This window comes from Fusarium verticillioides, chromosome 1 (assembly GCF_000149555.1).
Source record: "Fusarium verticillioides 7600 chromosome 1, whole genome shotgun sequence".
Classification (NCBI taxonomy): domain Eukaryota; kingdom Fungi; phylum Ascomycota; class Sordariomycetes; order Hypocreales; family Nectriaceae; genus Fusarium; species Fusarium verticillioides.
Genome location: NC_031675.1, coordinates 834283 through 847225, shown reverse-complemented (window position 1 = coordinate 847225; position 12943 = coordinate 834283). Strand labels below are relative to the sequence as shown.

Below are 12943 nucleotides of genomic sequence, written 5' to 3'. Positions count from 1 at the left end.
ATAAGACAAGGTGATCATTTGCGATACCGTATTCTTCCACTGAAAGACAAAGCATGCGTTGGCATTGGCAGTAAGCTCCTTATCGGAGATAAGGACAGACAAGGTTAAGCTTGGCTGAACAGGGATGATGGTTATGGTGGTTCAGCGTCGGCTCAACATGGTGAAATCGGCGATTGATCTGAGATGCGCCTATCAGGGCTGCATTACAGACTGGATGCATGCCGAAGTGGCTGCCAGACAGAAGAGGAAATTGAGAAGAAGTTTGGTCCTGAAGGCATTGAAAATTTGATATCCTCCAGATTCTTCTATTCACCTGAATATCATCTTCATGAGGGTATGACGTCGAATTCCGAACGCACTGTCGCAATCTTGATTAACCTCCGAGACCGAGTCAAGCAGGGAGATATTTCTTATCGCACATTATCCATTGGCTGACCCGGTAATAAAGTAAACAAGCACACAAGCAAGAGAGAGGAAAAACTTGTCTTTCTTTGTCTTATCCAACCAATGCCGTGGACACGTTGGCGAGCAACGGTTAGTTACTGGTGGGTCTGCCCGAGGAATTCTCGGGGAGCCCAGTGTGCGAGAGTTCACCAACATCTGGTATTCTCTTTCATTTTATGAGAGTAAGATGAAGATTTTTATAAAGTCACTGATCCTGAGTTCTTGGCGGAGTATGAGAAAATGTCAGTCACTTATCAGGTTATGTTGCAAACTGTAGCATGGTGATTACGCCGAAAGAGCGGTCTTGCGAATAACGTCACTGGCCATCTTTGCTTCTGGGAGGCTAAACAGGGGGCACATTCCCCAATCTATACTGTTGCCCCGGGTCTTCATGATCTCTGTTGGCCGCTGTGAGCCAGTGGATAGGCATGATATGGGGGCATCATGAGTGCGAAAAGCCTCTGTTTCGTTACCTAACGGACACAAATTGCGTAGCATCTTTCCCCTTGGCCCGGTCCGTGCATTCGCCGGCGCCGATTATCCGAGTCTTCCCGAGCTGCTAAAAAAAAATCAATGGCAAAGGAGGCATTATTTTTCCCTTTCCCCAGCTGCTCCGCCGCGGGACCAAGTAAAAAAAAAAGTCACTCAAAACACCAGAAGCTCTCCCTTTCCTTCTTCTCCTTCTTTCACTCCACCATCTCCCCTCAGTCTTTTTTAACGTCTGATCACATACTCATTCACAATGGCTGCCTCTACCGGTTCCACCAAGGTCGACGCCGTCGTCCAGAACATCAAGGCTGAGACCCCCGAGAAGAAGACTGGTTTTGCTCTCTACTCCCGATTCGCCCTTGCCGGTGCTGTCTGCTGTTCCGTCACCCACGGTGGTCTCACCCCCGTCGATGTGTATGTCTGAATCGCCTCCGCGCTGAGTTTCTCGTCGTCAATTGCTTGAGAGGGTTTGTGCGCGGGTTGTCTCGGAGAAACTTAACTGGGAACCCTGAGATGAACAGTTTTCAGTTCAGTACCGCAAAACCTTGATAGCCATGATGGAGAAGCAAAAGCGCAGCAAATCGAACCGGAAGAAGCAAGTTTACTGACTCTGAAATCACAGCGTCAAGACCCGTATCCAGCTCGACCCCGCTACCTACAACCGCGGTCTCGTCGGTGGTTTCCGCCAGGTTGTCCAGAATGAGGGTGCTGGTGCCCTCCTCACTGGTGTCGGCCCTACCTTTGCCGGTTACTTCCTCCAGGGTGCCCTGAAGTTCGGTGGTTACGAGTTCTTCAAGCAGCAGTGGATTGACGCTCTCGGCTACGAGACCGCCTCCAAGAACCGAACTGCTGTCTACCTCGCCTCTTCCGCCACCGCTGAGTTCTTCGCCGATATCGCCCTCTGCCCTCTTGAGGCCACCCGTATCCGTCTCGTCTCTGAGCCCACCTACGCCAGCGGTCTCGTCTCTGGCTTCGGCAAGATTGTCAAGAACGAGGGTGTCGGTGCTCTCTACGCCGGATTCGGACCCATTCTCTTCAAGCAGTGAGTGATTGCCGCTGGTATGCCGCTCAATTGAGTCTCAGCAAGCTGACTTTTCCCACTTAGGATCCCTTACACCATGGCCAAGTTCGTCGTCTACGAGAAGGTCTCTGAGGCTGTCTTCCGCAAGTTCCCCAAGAAGGACCTCTCCGACGGCATGCAGACCGTTGCCAACCTTGGCTCTGGTCTGATTGCTGGTTTCGCCGCCGCCATTGTTTCTCAGCCCGCCGACACCATGCTTTCCAAGATCAACAAGACCCAGGGTCTCCCCGGTGAGGGCACTGTCTCTCGTCTCATCAAGATCGGTAAGGAGCTCGGTCTCCGTGGCTCTTACTCCGGTATTGGTGCCCGTCTCTTCATGGTTGGTACTCTTACCGCCGGTCAGTTCGCCATCTATGGTGATCTCAAGAAGGTATGTCAAATTCAACCCCCTTAACAGCTCCGGACATCATTTTTAACGCATTTTCAAGGCCATGGGCGCAACAGGAGGTGTAGAGATCGCTGCTTAAGCGCGTTTAAACACATCTAGAAAGATTCGCGGGGTGCGAGAGGTGATATGAGAAGTCTGGGGAGTGTGGCCCAAGTATTGCCCAAGAGCTGGGCCTACTTGTAACAACAGCTGCTGTTAATGCCAAAACAGCTTGGCAGGAGCTTACGGATGACGTCCAGATTTGCTCTCGCTGTCTGGGAAACAAAAAAGTGATCTTTTGGTTGAGGGGGGATGCTCGTGTTAGACTCATGTTTGCCTATGATACCTTTCCGCATTAATGGGCAGCAGACGGGTGATACCCCGCCGAAAGGTTGTATAATAGTCTCTTTTTTACGCTGAAATCATAGACTGGGAGTTTGTGGACTCTTATATCTACTTGTTTGTTCATCATGACGATCATATGTGAAGCTATTCGCAACTGGCACCAACGACGCCCTGGGTCAATTGGAGAAAATGATGTTGATTGAGCAGCCTGGTATCTAGGAAGAACTCATTAGAGGACTATTCATATCTAAAATAAATGTCCGCCTTAAATTGATATTGTTCCATCATGACATGTCGTTGTAATAAGGCTGAGCATCAGGCTGCCGCACCTTCCTCTCCTCACATCCTGTCAACCCACGAGGCCCCCACGTGCCGCCCATCTGTACCTTATCCAAAAATAGAAACACCAAATGGTTCGATTAACGATGATTGATGCCTTTGATCTGGTGTCATCTTGAGATCACCTTGTGATCATTAGGGTAGGTTTGGGTGAAACTCGCAATTGGCACTCTCTCAACTCATGGCTGCTTCTCCTTGCTTACGACTAATCATCTCCCCTCACACATCAATCACAATGACTGTTTTTTGGACGAGCACCATTAAAGAAGCTAAAGGCTATCCTTGCAGCATGATGTTTACGGACAACTGAGCTTGCTTAGTTTATAGGAAAGTCAGCACAGGCACTAGAAACATTTAGGCGAACCTCGATGACATCTTGATCTACATTGCTGAAGCTTATGATGAATTTTGAGTAGAATGCAAAACTCATCATAAGGATAGTCTAAGAGGCAAGTCGTTTAGGTAAATTTTGAATATATGAGTACCTACTGAGCTTTGCAAAGCTGCTCTGATCTTGATGTGAGACATCAGAGTAGATGTCGAGTAGTATCAGTCCTATAAACCAGATCTACAAACTTACATAGAATGATTCTATGTGAGCTTATGCTTTGTTCTCTTCGATTTTCGATTTAATAGTTCCCTTTTCCAACTTATAACTGTGATTCTGTTGCTGTCGCTAGAAGTTGAGGCCTAGAACCGCGGTCCAATTCCGCGTGGGGATGAGCTTATCTTATCAGCCAGAAAATATCCCAAATTTTCTTCGTTTGCAGACAAAGTTCAAAGGGACCAATCCCCCACCCTCCCGCTCTACATCAACAGACCAACAGTAGAGGCCTCGACGTCGCAATGGTCAAACGAAAAGTCGCTGCGCTCGAGAAGCTCGATGCTGACTTGTACGTCAATTGCGAAACAATTGCGCTTCTTTTCGACAATTCGCTGACATTTTCTACAGCGCGAGTCTGCAACAAAAAATCCGTCGCGATCCCAAGTACGTCCCGAGATTCTCGAGAATACGATTAAGTACTGATACGAAGTCATAGATCGTACAAGGAAGAGTTCTTGAAGCAATGGGAACAATATGAGGCCCAGCGCGAGATCTTCTTGGTCTCTCCTGGCACTGCGACCGCCGATTCTGTCGAGTCTTTCCACAACATTATCGATCTAATCGCTCACGTCGCCGATTGCTACAAGGAAGAGACTGCTACTTTCCCCGATGACCTGAAGTCCATTCTCACACAGCATCATGTCATTCTACACCCTGAGTTGCGGGAGAAGATTGTGGGAAGCCTGGTCTTGCTGCGACGAAAGGAAGTTATCGACTCAACCAGCGTCCTCACCACGCTTTTCCCCATCCTCGTATCGTCGCCCAGCAAAACTCTACGTGAAACTCTGTTCCAGAAGATCCTGAGCGATCTGCGAAACTCGAACACGAAATCTATCAACCACCCTCTCAACCGAACCGTCCAGACCGTTCTTTACAACCTCGTTACCGCCGATCGATCTTCTCCTCGAGCTATCTGGGCCATTAAGCTCACTCGCGAGATGTGGAAGCGACAGTTCTGGACCGATGCGAAGCCCGTGGATGTCATGAAGGAGGCTTGTCTGTCCGACAACGAGAAGGTTGTTGTCGGCGCTGTTCGCTTCTTCTTGGGTGGAGACAAGGAGCGTGAGGAGCTTGAGGATGAGAGCAGTGATGAGGAGGTTGATCTGAGCCAGGTCAAGCATCAAATGGGTATCAACAAGAAGACCAAGAAGTCGAAGAAGCAGTACGACAAGGCCGTCGAGAAGGTCAAGCGCGCTGAGCGCAAGAAGACAAAGCCTCATCCTCTCAACTTTTCCGCTCTTCACCTCCTCCACGACCCCCAGAACTTTGCCGAGGAGCTCTTTTCGAAACATTTACAAAACACCAAGGCGAAGCTATCTCTTGATACGAAGATTCTAGTGACACAACTCGTTACCCGACTTGTTGGTCTGCACAAGCTGACTATTGTGGCGCTCTACTCTTGGTTTATCAAGTTCCTTACTCCTCGACAACAGTCTGTTACTTCTTTCCTGGCTTCATTGGCGCAGGCAGTCCATAACTTGGTGCCTCCTGATGTGCTGGAGCCTCTGATTCAGAAGATCGCAAACGAGTTCGTTTCAGAAGCTTCGGCCGCGGAGGTCGCGGCTGCTGGTCTGAACTCTATTCGCGAAATTTGCGCCCGTCAACCCCTGGCTATGACTGATACTCTACTGCAAGATTTGGTTCAATACCGCAAGAGCAAGGACAAGGGTGTTATGATGGCTGCCAAGGGTCTTTTGTCACTGTACCGAGAGGTCGGCGCCGAGCTTCTCAAGAAGCGAGACCGTGGCAAGAATGCCACTATCAACCTGAAGGCTGGTTTCCAGGCCCAGCGCAAGTTCGGTGAGGAGGATGTTGGTGGCATTGAAGGTCTGGAACTTCTGGAGAAGTGGAAGGAGGAGGAAAAGAAGAAGAAGCGACTTGCCAGGGGTCTTCCCGAGGATGCTGCTACTGATGAGGAAGATGAGGGCAACAAGTCTGACGAGTGGGAGGTTGCTTCTGATGACAGCAGCGAGTCTGGTGACTGGATTAATGTCTATCACTCTTCCGATGAGGAGGATGACGAAGATGAACCCGCGTCAAAGAAGCAAAAGACAGACGAAGAACCACCTGTTATGGACGAAAAGACCAAGAAGGCTCTGGAGGAGAAGGAGGCCGAAATCGACCGCATCTCCAAGCTCGCCACCACAACGATCCTCACACCCGCCGATCTCGCCAAACTCCAAGAACTCCGCATGTCCGCCTCCATCGACAAAGCAATGGGCAACCGCCGCAAACGCCAGCAAGAAGAAGACCGCCACCGGGACGATGGCCTCACCGCCGAGCAGATCGAAGCGCCCGCGCGTCTCCGCAAGCTCACCAAGGAAGAGCGTGTCGCGCTCGCCAAGGAGGGCAAGCCAGACCGCGAGGAGCACAAGAGCACGCGGGCCATCAGCAAGTCCAAGATGCAGGCCCAGGGCAAGAGCACGAGTAATAGGGAGAAGCAGCGCAACAAGAATATCTTTATGACGATGGGTAAGGCGAAGAGCAAGCATAAGAGGAGTTTGGTGGAGACGAGGAAGGTTCTTAAGAGACATGTTGATAGGAGTACTAGAGGTGGACGAAGAGCGAACGGTACATAGTTTTGGAGTTTGGGGGGTTGGGCTAGAGATAGATTCACTTGTGCTATTGACACAGCGCGTACTAAAAGAAAGACTTTTATTATTGGTTCTATTTACTCACTTGGAGGTTCTTTTGCCTGTGCCTTTTGATGAAGCAGCCATGATTTCTAGAGTTTCCTACTCCTTACTTTTCTCAAACGCCGATGGATCAGCCAGCCGTCTTGGGTCGGATTACTAGCTCACCTGTCAGGCTATCGAGTCAGCATTAATTCTATCTTTATTATTTCGAGCCTTGGATCGAGTCGAGTAACTGTGCTTATGGGAATCCGCACGAGCACGAGCACGAGAACGAGCATGAGCCTGGCAGGATTTACAGTAGAAAGAGGTCTTGACTGACTTGTTGCAAGCAGATGTTTGGCATTGTTGCTTGATTTTATGAGTTCCGCGAGACATGGCGATGAGAGTGAAGCAAGCCTCGATAGTTGCGGCGTCGGCGGATATGTTGATGAGGTCTTCTTGCTTGATGCTCTTCGTCGCTTTAGCGATGAGTTTGGTGTTGTTTTCCTGGACGGAAGGCATGATGTCGGTTGATTAGTTAGGTTACCTTGCTTTGGGGTCTGTATATTGAAGCGCCGGATTCTTGAGGTGGTTGAAGTTGTTAAAGAGGAAAAGTCGTGGATTTGTAGCATTTTGAGATGATGTTGGCTGAACATGTAAGTGAATAATAAGTGTGTCGGGTGACAGCCGTGTTCGATGTTCTGCCAATGTAGTATTGATGTTCACGGCTTAAGGCATTATGACGCTGAGTGAACAAGATGACTTTTTTTCGTCTGGGACAATTTTGTATTTGAAATATTGCTATTGTTCGTATGTCTGATACCCGAACATCCCATTGTTGGCCATTCATGGATTCGTGGATGTTCATCCCTAGATAACGTCACTTCCTCATTTATCTCACAATCTGTAACGCTCTTGATAATGAGAAAGCACAGTGAATGTTATCAAGCCCTACTGTTATTTTAGTAACTAAAAACCATTGATTCATTATTAATGTTGCGTTGCTGTTTCCATGTGTGCAGACCTCAATAGAAGGTATCCTAAACTTATCCTAACTTTATACTAAGTTACATTAGTCTATTGATTATTTAGGATCAAGAGGCCAAGTTCTCTTTCCTCAGAGTACACAGGCACAATACCCCCTCGTCAATACCCACGACGGCGATATCTTGACGAGAACATCAATCAATTATCGCCTCTGGAAAGAAACCGACAATTTCAGGTATCTGGACTCCATATTGGACTCATTTACCCAGTTCAATGCAGACAAACTGTATTCCTCTTAGTACAACGATTGGGGAGAGGCTGCCTCCTTTCACGACAAGATGGACGAACCACTCCCAGACGAAACCATGTCGAGCCTGGTTACCGAGTTCAAGGTGGGTGCTTCTCCTTATTCAATGATTATAAAAGTGTAACTGAATCGGTACGCAGAAAGTCTGCCAGCCCTACGCACACAGACCTGAACAAGGAGGTCGTGTAAGCTGTTCGTCGAGTTCTTTGAACTGAGAAAGCAGACAATTTGCCGATGCTAGCAAGCTTCCCACGAATGTACTTCTTCTCTTTTCTCGAAGAGTGCCAGTTGCAGATCAAACCTGACGACGATGGTATCAACACCAAGGTCCGAGCTATCTTCACGTCAACGCAGGTGCATGCCAACTACACGACTTGCACCCCAGATACTGCTTCAACTGTGCGTTGTATCTTGTATGATGCTGACATTCCGGGGTGTGAAGATGATGAGGAGGAGGAACCGAGTGCAAACAAGGAGCTTTCGGACTGGTTAGTGGCAGCACGCGAGCATCTACGAACGGTCCAGTCTTCATCACGCGCTCACGCCGATGAGACGACCGAGGAACCAGGACTCATTCTAGCGAAATCCATCGACGATGTAATGACACAACTCGACAGCGCGATCGACGTCAGCAAATGCACGCAATTCTTGCTCTGTCCGGGCCATGCACACTGGGAATAGTCACGTGATTATACAGGACGCAGAGAGGTAATGAATGCATGATGTGCTGTCAAGGTTTTGTGATGCTGAGTGAATGAGTCTACAAGACAATTCTCGTATGACTGACAAGTCTAGAACCCTTCTCGAACATGGTCAGGGGAGTGAATAGACTTTAACTTGTAGCCTTCTGATACAACATCACTCCAACCAACGATTCACCACCCTCAGGGAGCAGGAAAATATCAGGCCTTGATACAAGATGCCGAAATAAACTCAGCAAAGGTATCCTGCTAAATCAACCAAAGTCTTTTTGTCACCTAGGATCAAGGCCTTGAGTTTTCGTTCCTCCCCTAGACCACGTCAAACCCTCAAGTCCCCTTGTCTCACCTCACCTTCATCCTGAGACATAGCACTTTAACAAACTTCCTCACAACCAACACAGTAATGCGATTGGCCATCTCAAGTAGATTATGTAGCATTCGGCATGTGGGTTAGCCCAAACCGAGAGCCTACAAGACAACAGTCCGGTGATAGACATGAAAATAGCCTGAATAAGAAGGTCTTTATGCACGTAAGTTGCGTGCGTATCACGAGCGGAGGTTTTAGCTCTTGTGTTTCATTTCACAACCTGCCCCGCGTTCTTGGGGATTGGGACTGAGGAAATCAGGGAGGAGATTGTAATTTAACTAAAAAGAGAACATGACAGGGACTTGCCGAGGGAGAGTGCCGTTGGGAATTGACGCTATTGCCAGCCACGTTCGGCAGATGAATCCTTGTGAATTGGAGTAGTATGTAGTTGCATAACCATCACTCAAAGCAATGTTTACTACGTATCTCTATTCATCAAAGATCAAAAGATCAAAGCTTATCTCAGTACATCTTCTAGAAGTATCACTCAATCGCTCAATGCATCCTCAACCCTCCCACTCGGTCCATCATTGCAACGATCACCAAGGATGGCTCAAAAACCTGAATCATGTCCCCGACCAAAAACAACCATAAACCATGCTTATCACTCCATCAACTAAACCCCTTCCAGATTCCTTCTCCCCCCTTCCCCCGCAAATCCCCAGATTCTTCTCCAACAAACATACTCAAGCTACTGGAGTCTTTTCCTCATGAGGTTACAGCGCAGGAGAACCGTGATGCCACACGTTCTATGACGGTCAATGTGTTACGCCCGCCCCCTTGCTCGAGGCGATAAAAGAAAACTGTAAATAAGCTTGCTCGTTCCCCTTTTCGCCTTCTCGAAATCGTAATCTTCTTTTTCTCGTAATATTCTCAAAATGGGCGCCAAAAAGTTCTTCAAGGAGAGATCGCTCAAGGTCTCGGATAAAAAAGTCACCAAGGCAGCGGAACTCACCCTGCGCGAATCCATCTGGCCTATTGCGCTTGTTACTGTTCTTTTCTTCCTCTGGGGTTTCAGTTATGGACTCCTTGATACGCTGAACAAGCACTTTCAAAAGGTGCTGCACATCGATCGTGCGCGCTCGGCAGGTCTTCAGGCTGCGTACTTTGGGTATGTATACCAGTATCGACGAGGCGTTATAGTAGAGCTGATGATCGTTTCAGTGCTTATCCTCTTGCGTCGCTGGGACACGCTGCGTGGATCCTCCGTCATTATTCGTACAAGGCTGTCTTCATCTGGGGTCTTTGCTTGTATGCTATTGGCGCGTTGATTGCTATTCCGTGTATCAAGGCAAAGTCGTTTGCTGGGTTTTGCATGTCCATCTTTATCATTGGAAACGGACTTGGTTCTCTTGAGACTGCTGCCAACCCATTCATCACTGGTATGTCGAGTCATTCCCAGTTTGTGTCCGTCTCTAACGTCTGTAGTTTGTGGTCCTCCTCGATACTCGGAAATTCGCATCAACATCTCCCAAGCCTTCAACGGTATCGGCACCGTCATTGCTCCCGTTCTCGGCTCATATGTCTTCTTCAACAATCTCGATGACAACGCAGCGCTCGCCAATGTGCAATGGGTATACCTCTCCATCGCCGTCTTCGTCTTGATTCTGGCGTGTCTCTTCTACGTCTCCAAGATTCCAGAAATCACCGACGCCGGTACGTTGAATCTCCTGCACCAGCACTAGCCATCACTAACAATTTCCAGATATGGCCTTGCAAGCTCAAGAGACACACTCGGAAGCCGATGACAAGCCCTTCTATAAACAGTATAAGCTCTTCCATGCTTCGTTTGCTCAATTCTGTTATACCGGCGCGCAAGTTGCCATCGCAAGTTTCTTCATCAACTACGCGACCGAGATGCGCAAAGGAACGTCAGACTCAATGGGAGCAAAGCTCTTCGCTGGCGCACAAGCAGCCTTTACCGTCGGCCGTTTCTTCGGAACGTTTCTTATGAAGTTCTGCAAACCGCGGAAGGTCTTCTTCGTGTTCTTGACAATGTGCATCGTCTTTATCGGACCGCCTATCGTCCACCACGGAACCGCTGGTGTATCATTCCTCTACATCGTTCTCTTTTTCGAGTCTATCTGCTTCCCTACCATTGTTGCTTTGGGTATGAGAGGTCTTGGTCGCCATACTAAGCGAGGAAGTGGTTTCATCATTGCTGGTGTCATTGGCGGTGCCTGTGTGCCTCCCCTGACAGGAGCTGTTGCAGATATGCATGACGTTGGTATCTCGATGGTTGTACCCATGATGTTCTTCGTCGCAGCCTGGTCATACCCCATTGCTGTCAACTTTGTGCCCTCGTACAAGAAGGTCGTTGACGTTTTCTACGAGGCGGAAATTGGTCTTGGAGAGCGAACCCTTGATGAGGAGAAGATTCAGGGTACACAGCACGAGGAGAAGGACATGACTGCACGTGCTTAATACGTGTAATCTCTTTCAAAGTAGTGAAAGTAGTGTAGTTGGTAGTCAGAACAACAAGCTTTCAAAAAGAAACAGTCGCCAAAGACGTAAAAACGGCAAAAGAAATGCGTAATCTGGGAATCGAACCCAGGGCTCCCCGACGCTGCTCGAATGGCAACGGAGAATTTTACCACTAAACCAATTACGCTTGTGGTTTGTTGAAGAGTCATGTGGTAAGAGAAATTATGTGTCACAACGCTGGGTCTTGGTGGAGGTACTGAAATTTCTCTGTGGGGTAGTGGTGGGGTAGCTAACGGCGCTGTGCGAGCCGAGCCAATCAGAGGCGGATTAGTAAGTCCAAGAGCGACAAGCTGTCACGTGGCCAATTCAAGCTCAATCGCTCATGTATACTCCGTACCTAACTCTAGATATCTTGCATGAATACCAAATATCTAGAAGAGAGTCTGACTGTCGGGGCCTGATACTTAATGGCTAAATATTTGACTCTAGATACTCTCAGATCCCATACTTCAAGTCGAGAGAGCATATGCAACAACTATCCCTGTAGTGATATACTCGCCTCGTGCCGGTGAAACAGAAAACGCAGCGACATATCAGCTACTAGAAACATATACAGTCAAGCATTGAGTTACCGTTTCAAAAACTATAAGATCGTCGACAACAAGTCGAAGCTTTACCGCGTATACTGACCGTTTCACGTTGATTTTTATCGTTGAACTCAAAATCCCGAGATCCTACCCTGTATCTCGCCCGGGATGTTAACTGCCGATACCTTAATTCTAAGCTTATTATTTCCCGGTTTCATATCATAAGAAACATTCAGTATTTTACTAAATCGTTATTCAACACTCACCCAACTAATTGTTAGAGATGAGCTATGTATAGCGTTGTGCTCTGCTTGTGAAGCAGCCATTGCTCCATATTGACTCGCCTCAACTCCGTGAAGATCACGAGTGGGTCAAAGGGAACGTCTCTCTGAGCATTGATTTACATCTGCCGTGGCAAGGAAGAGCCTGGAATCAACAACATAGCCATCATCGACGATGGAAATCCCAGGTCCCGGTTTTACGCCAAGAGTGCTGTCTTATTGCCTCGTTGACACATGAGAACAAGTCCCCATAGCAATTGTCTCAAAAACCACCTCCCAGACCATATTTCCGCGTAGGATATACTCTTTTCGGATACCGATAAACCCATCCGAGAATATCCTCTCTTTGCCTCTCTCCACCATGAAAACGTGATGCAGCCCCAGTAGCCAATCTTGCATTGACGTCTCACACGTGTAGAGATCCTTTTCTCTCATTCGTCGTATTGAAAGCTTGGTTCGGACAATACCCGCAGATCTAGCACAAAAGGGAACAAGCTCCTTGGCTTTATCCACGATAAAGTTGAGGGTCCGTCTATCATGATCCCTGCCTGCAGCATTTCTCGTTTAGTGCACCGACGACTTTTTGAACGCATGGTGCCTGTTTGATTGGTCGCTTTTTCGTTGTTGTGTTTCGAGGTTTGGAGGTTTTGGCTGGAAAGAGTATCGAGTCGCGTGTCTGTGCTGAAGCACACGAGGGGTTACTCAGAAGCTGAGGTTCGTCGAGTTGAGAAAGGAAGAGGCTTTGGGCTCTTTCAAAGAAGCTGCAAAGAGCTTGTCTACTGAAGAACAACTTGGCAACTGAGTTCTAGCAATTGAGCTCAGATACCTTCCAAGCTCACTCAGCTTTTGCCATCTCTACCGATCATCACAAGCTCCCCCAGCTCGTTTCCCCTCCAGGATTCGTCAAGCCATGGCTCGCCTACAGCTTGGCATACATCCCCCCAGCATTAACCATCTGCATCACCATCTCAGACGTCGGTGACGCATTAGGTATCAAGTCGCATG

The 12943-nt window shown here is 48.3% G+C and overlaps 5 protein-coding genes and 1 non-coding gene across 6 annotated transcripts; 4 read left to right on the top strand and 2 right to left on the bottom strand.

Annotated features, from left to right (window-relative positions):
* The first annotated feature begins 961 nt into the window (after nt 1–961).
* FVEG_09680 (hypothetical protein) lies at nt 962–3014 on the top strand. The gene is made up of 4 exons (XM_018898735.1): nt 962–1347; nt 1556–1975; nt 2039–2384; nt 2443–3014. Exons 1-4 carry the CDS (start codon nt 1187–1189, stop codon nt 2479–2481), a joined length of 966 nt encoding a protein of 321 aa, XP_018756666.1. The 5' UTR covers nt 962–1186; the 3' UTR covers nt 2482–3014.
* An 830-nt stretch (nt 3015–3844) lies between these two features.
* On the top strand, nt 3845–6356 carry FVEG_09681 (hypothetical protein). Its single transcript, XM_018898736.1, has 3 exons — nt 3845–3958; nt 4018–4053; nt 4106–6356. Exons 1-3 carry the CDS (start codon nt 3912–3914, stop codon nt 6246–6248), a joined length of 2226 nt encoding a protein of 741 aa, XP_018756667.1. The 5' UTR covers nt 3845–3911; the 3' UTR covers nt 6249–6356.
* A 117-nt stretch (nt 6357–6473) lies between these two features.
* On the bottom strand, nt 6474–6806 carry FVEG_09682 (hypothetical protein; the record flags this gene model as incomplete). Its single annotated transcript, XM_018898737.1, has 1 exon — nt 6474–6806. The coding sequence occupies one exon, from the start codon at nt 6804–6806 to the stop codon at nt 6474–6476; it is 333 nt and encodes a 110-aa protein (XP_018756668.1).
* Nucleotides 6807–7609: 803 nt separating this feature from the next.
* On the top strand, nt 7610–8259 carry FVEG_09683 (hypothetical protein; the record flags this gene model as incomplete). The annotated part of the gene is made up of 3 exons (XM_018898738.1): nt 7610–7663; nt 7723–7763; nt 7824–8259. 3 exons carry the CDS (start codon nt 7610–7612, stop codon nt 8257–8259), a joined length of 531 nt encoding a protein of 176 aa, XP_018756669.1.
* Nucleotides 8260–9524: 1265 nt separating this feature from the next.
* FVEG_09684 (MFS transporter, FHS family, L-fucose permease) lies at nt 9525–11070 on the top strand (the record flags this gene model as incomplete). The annotated part of the gene is made up of 4 exons (XM_018898739.1): nt 9525–9757; nt 9811–10028; nt 10075–10302; nt 10352–11070. 4 exons carry the CDS (start codon nt 9525–9527, stop codon nt 11068–11070), a joined length of 1398 nt encoding a protein of 465 aa, XP_018756670.1.
* A 105-nt stretch (nt 11071–11175) lies between these two features.
* Nucleotides 11176–11257, bottom strand: FVEG_16638. Its single transcript has one exon. It is a non-coding gene; the product is annotated as a tRNA-Gly (tRNA).
* Between the last annotated feature and the right edge of the window lie 1686 nt (nt 11258–12943).

Excerpts from the sequence above, each read along its gene's own strand:
- FVEG_09680 (XM_018898735.1), top strand. The coding sequence starts at position 1,187 with ATGGCTGCCTCTACCGGTTCCACCAAGGTCGACGCCGTCGTCCAGAAC. Across the intron at positions 1,348-1,555 it reads GGTCTCACCCCCGTCGATGT|CGTCAAGACCCGTATCCAGC; the intron begins GTATGTCTGAAT and ends CTGAAATCACAG. Across the intron at positions 1,976-2,038 it reads GGACCCATTCTCTTCAAGCA|GATCCCTTACACCATGGCCA; the intron begins GTGAGTGATTGC and ends TTTCCCACTTAG.
- FVEG_09681 (XM_018898736.1), top strand. The coding sequence starts at position 3,912 with ATGGTCAAACGAAAAGTCGCTGCGCTCGAGAAGCTCGATGCTGACTT. Across the intron at positions 3,959-4,017 it reads GAGAAGCTCGATGCTGACTT|CGCGAGTCTGCAACAAAAAA; the intron begins GTACGTCAATTG and ends CATTTTCTACAG. Across the intron at positions 4,054-4,105 it reads AAAATCCGTCGCGATCCCAA|ATCGTACAAGGAAGAGTTCT; the intron begins GTACGTCCCGAG and ends ACGAAGTCATAG.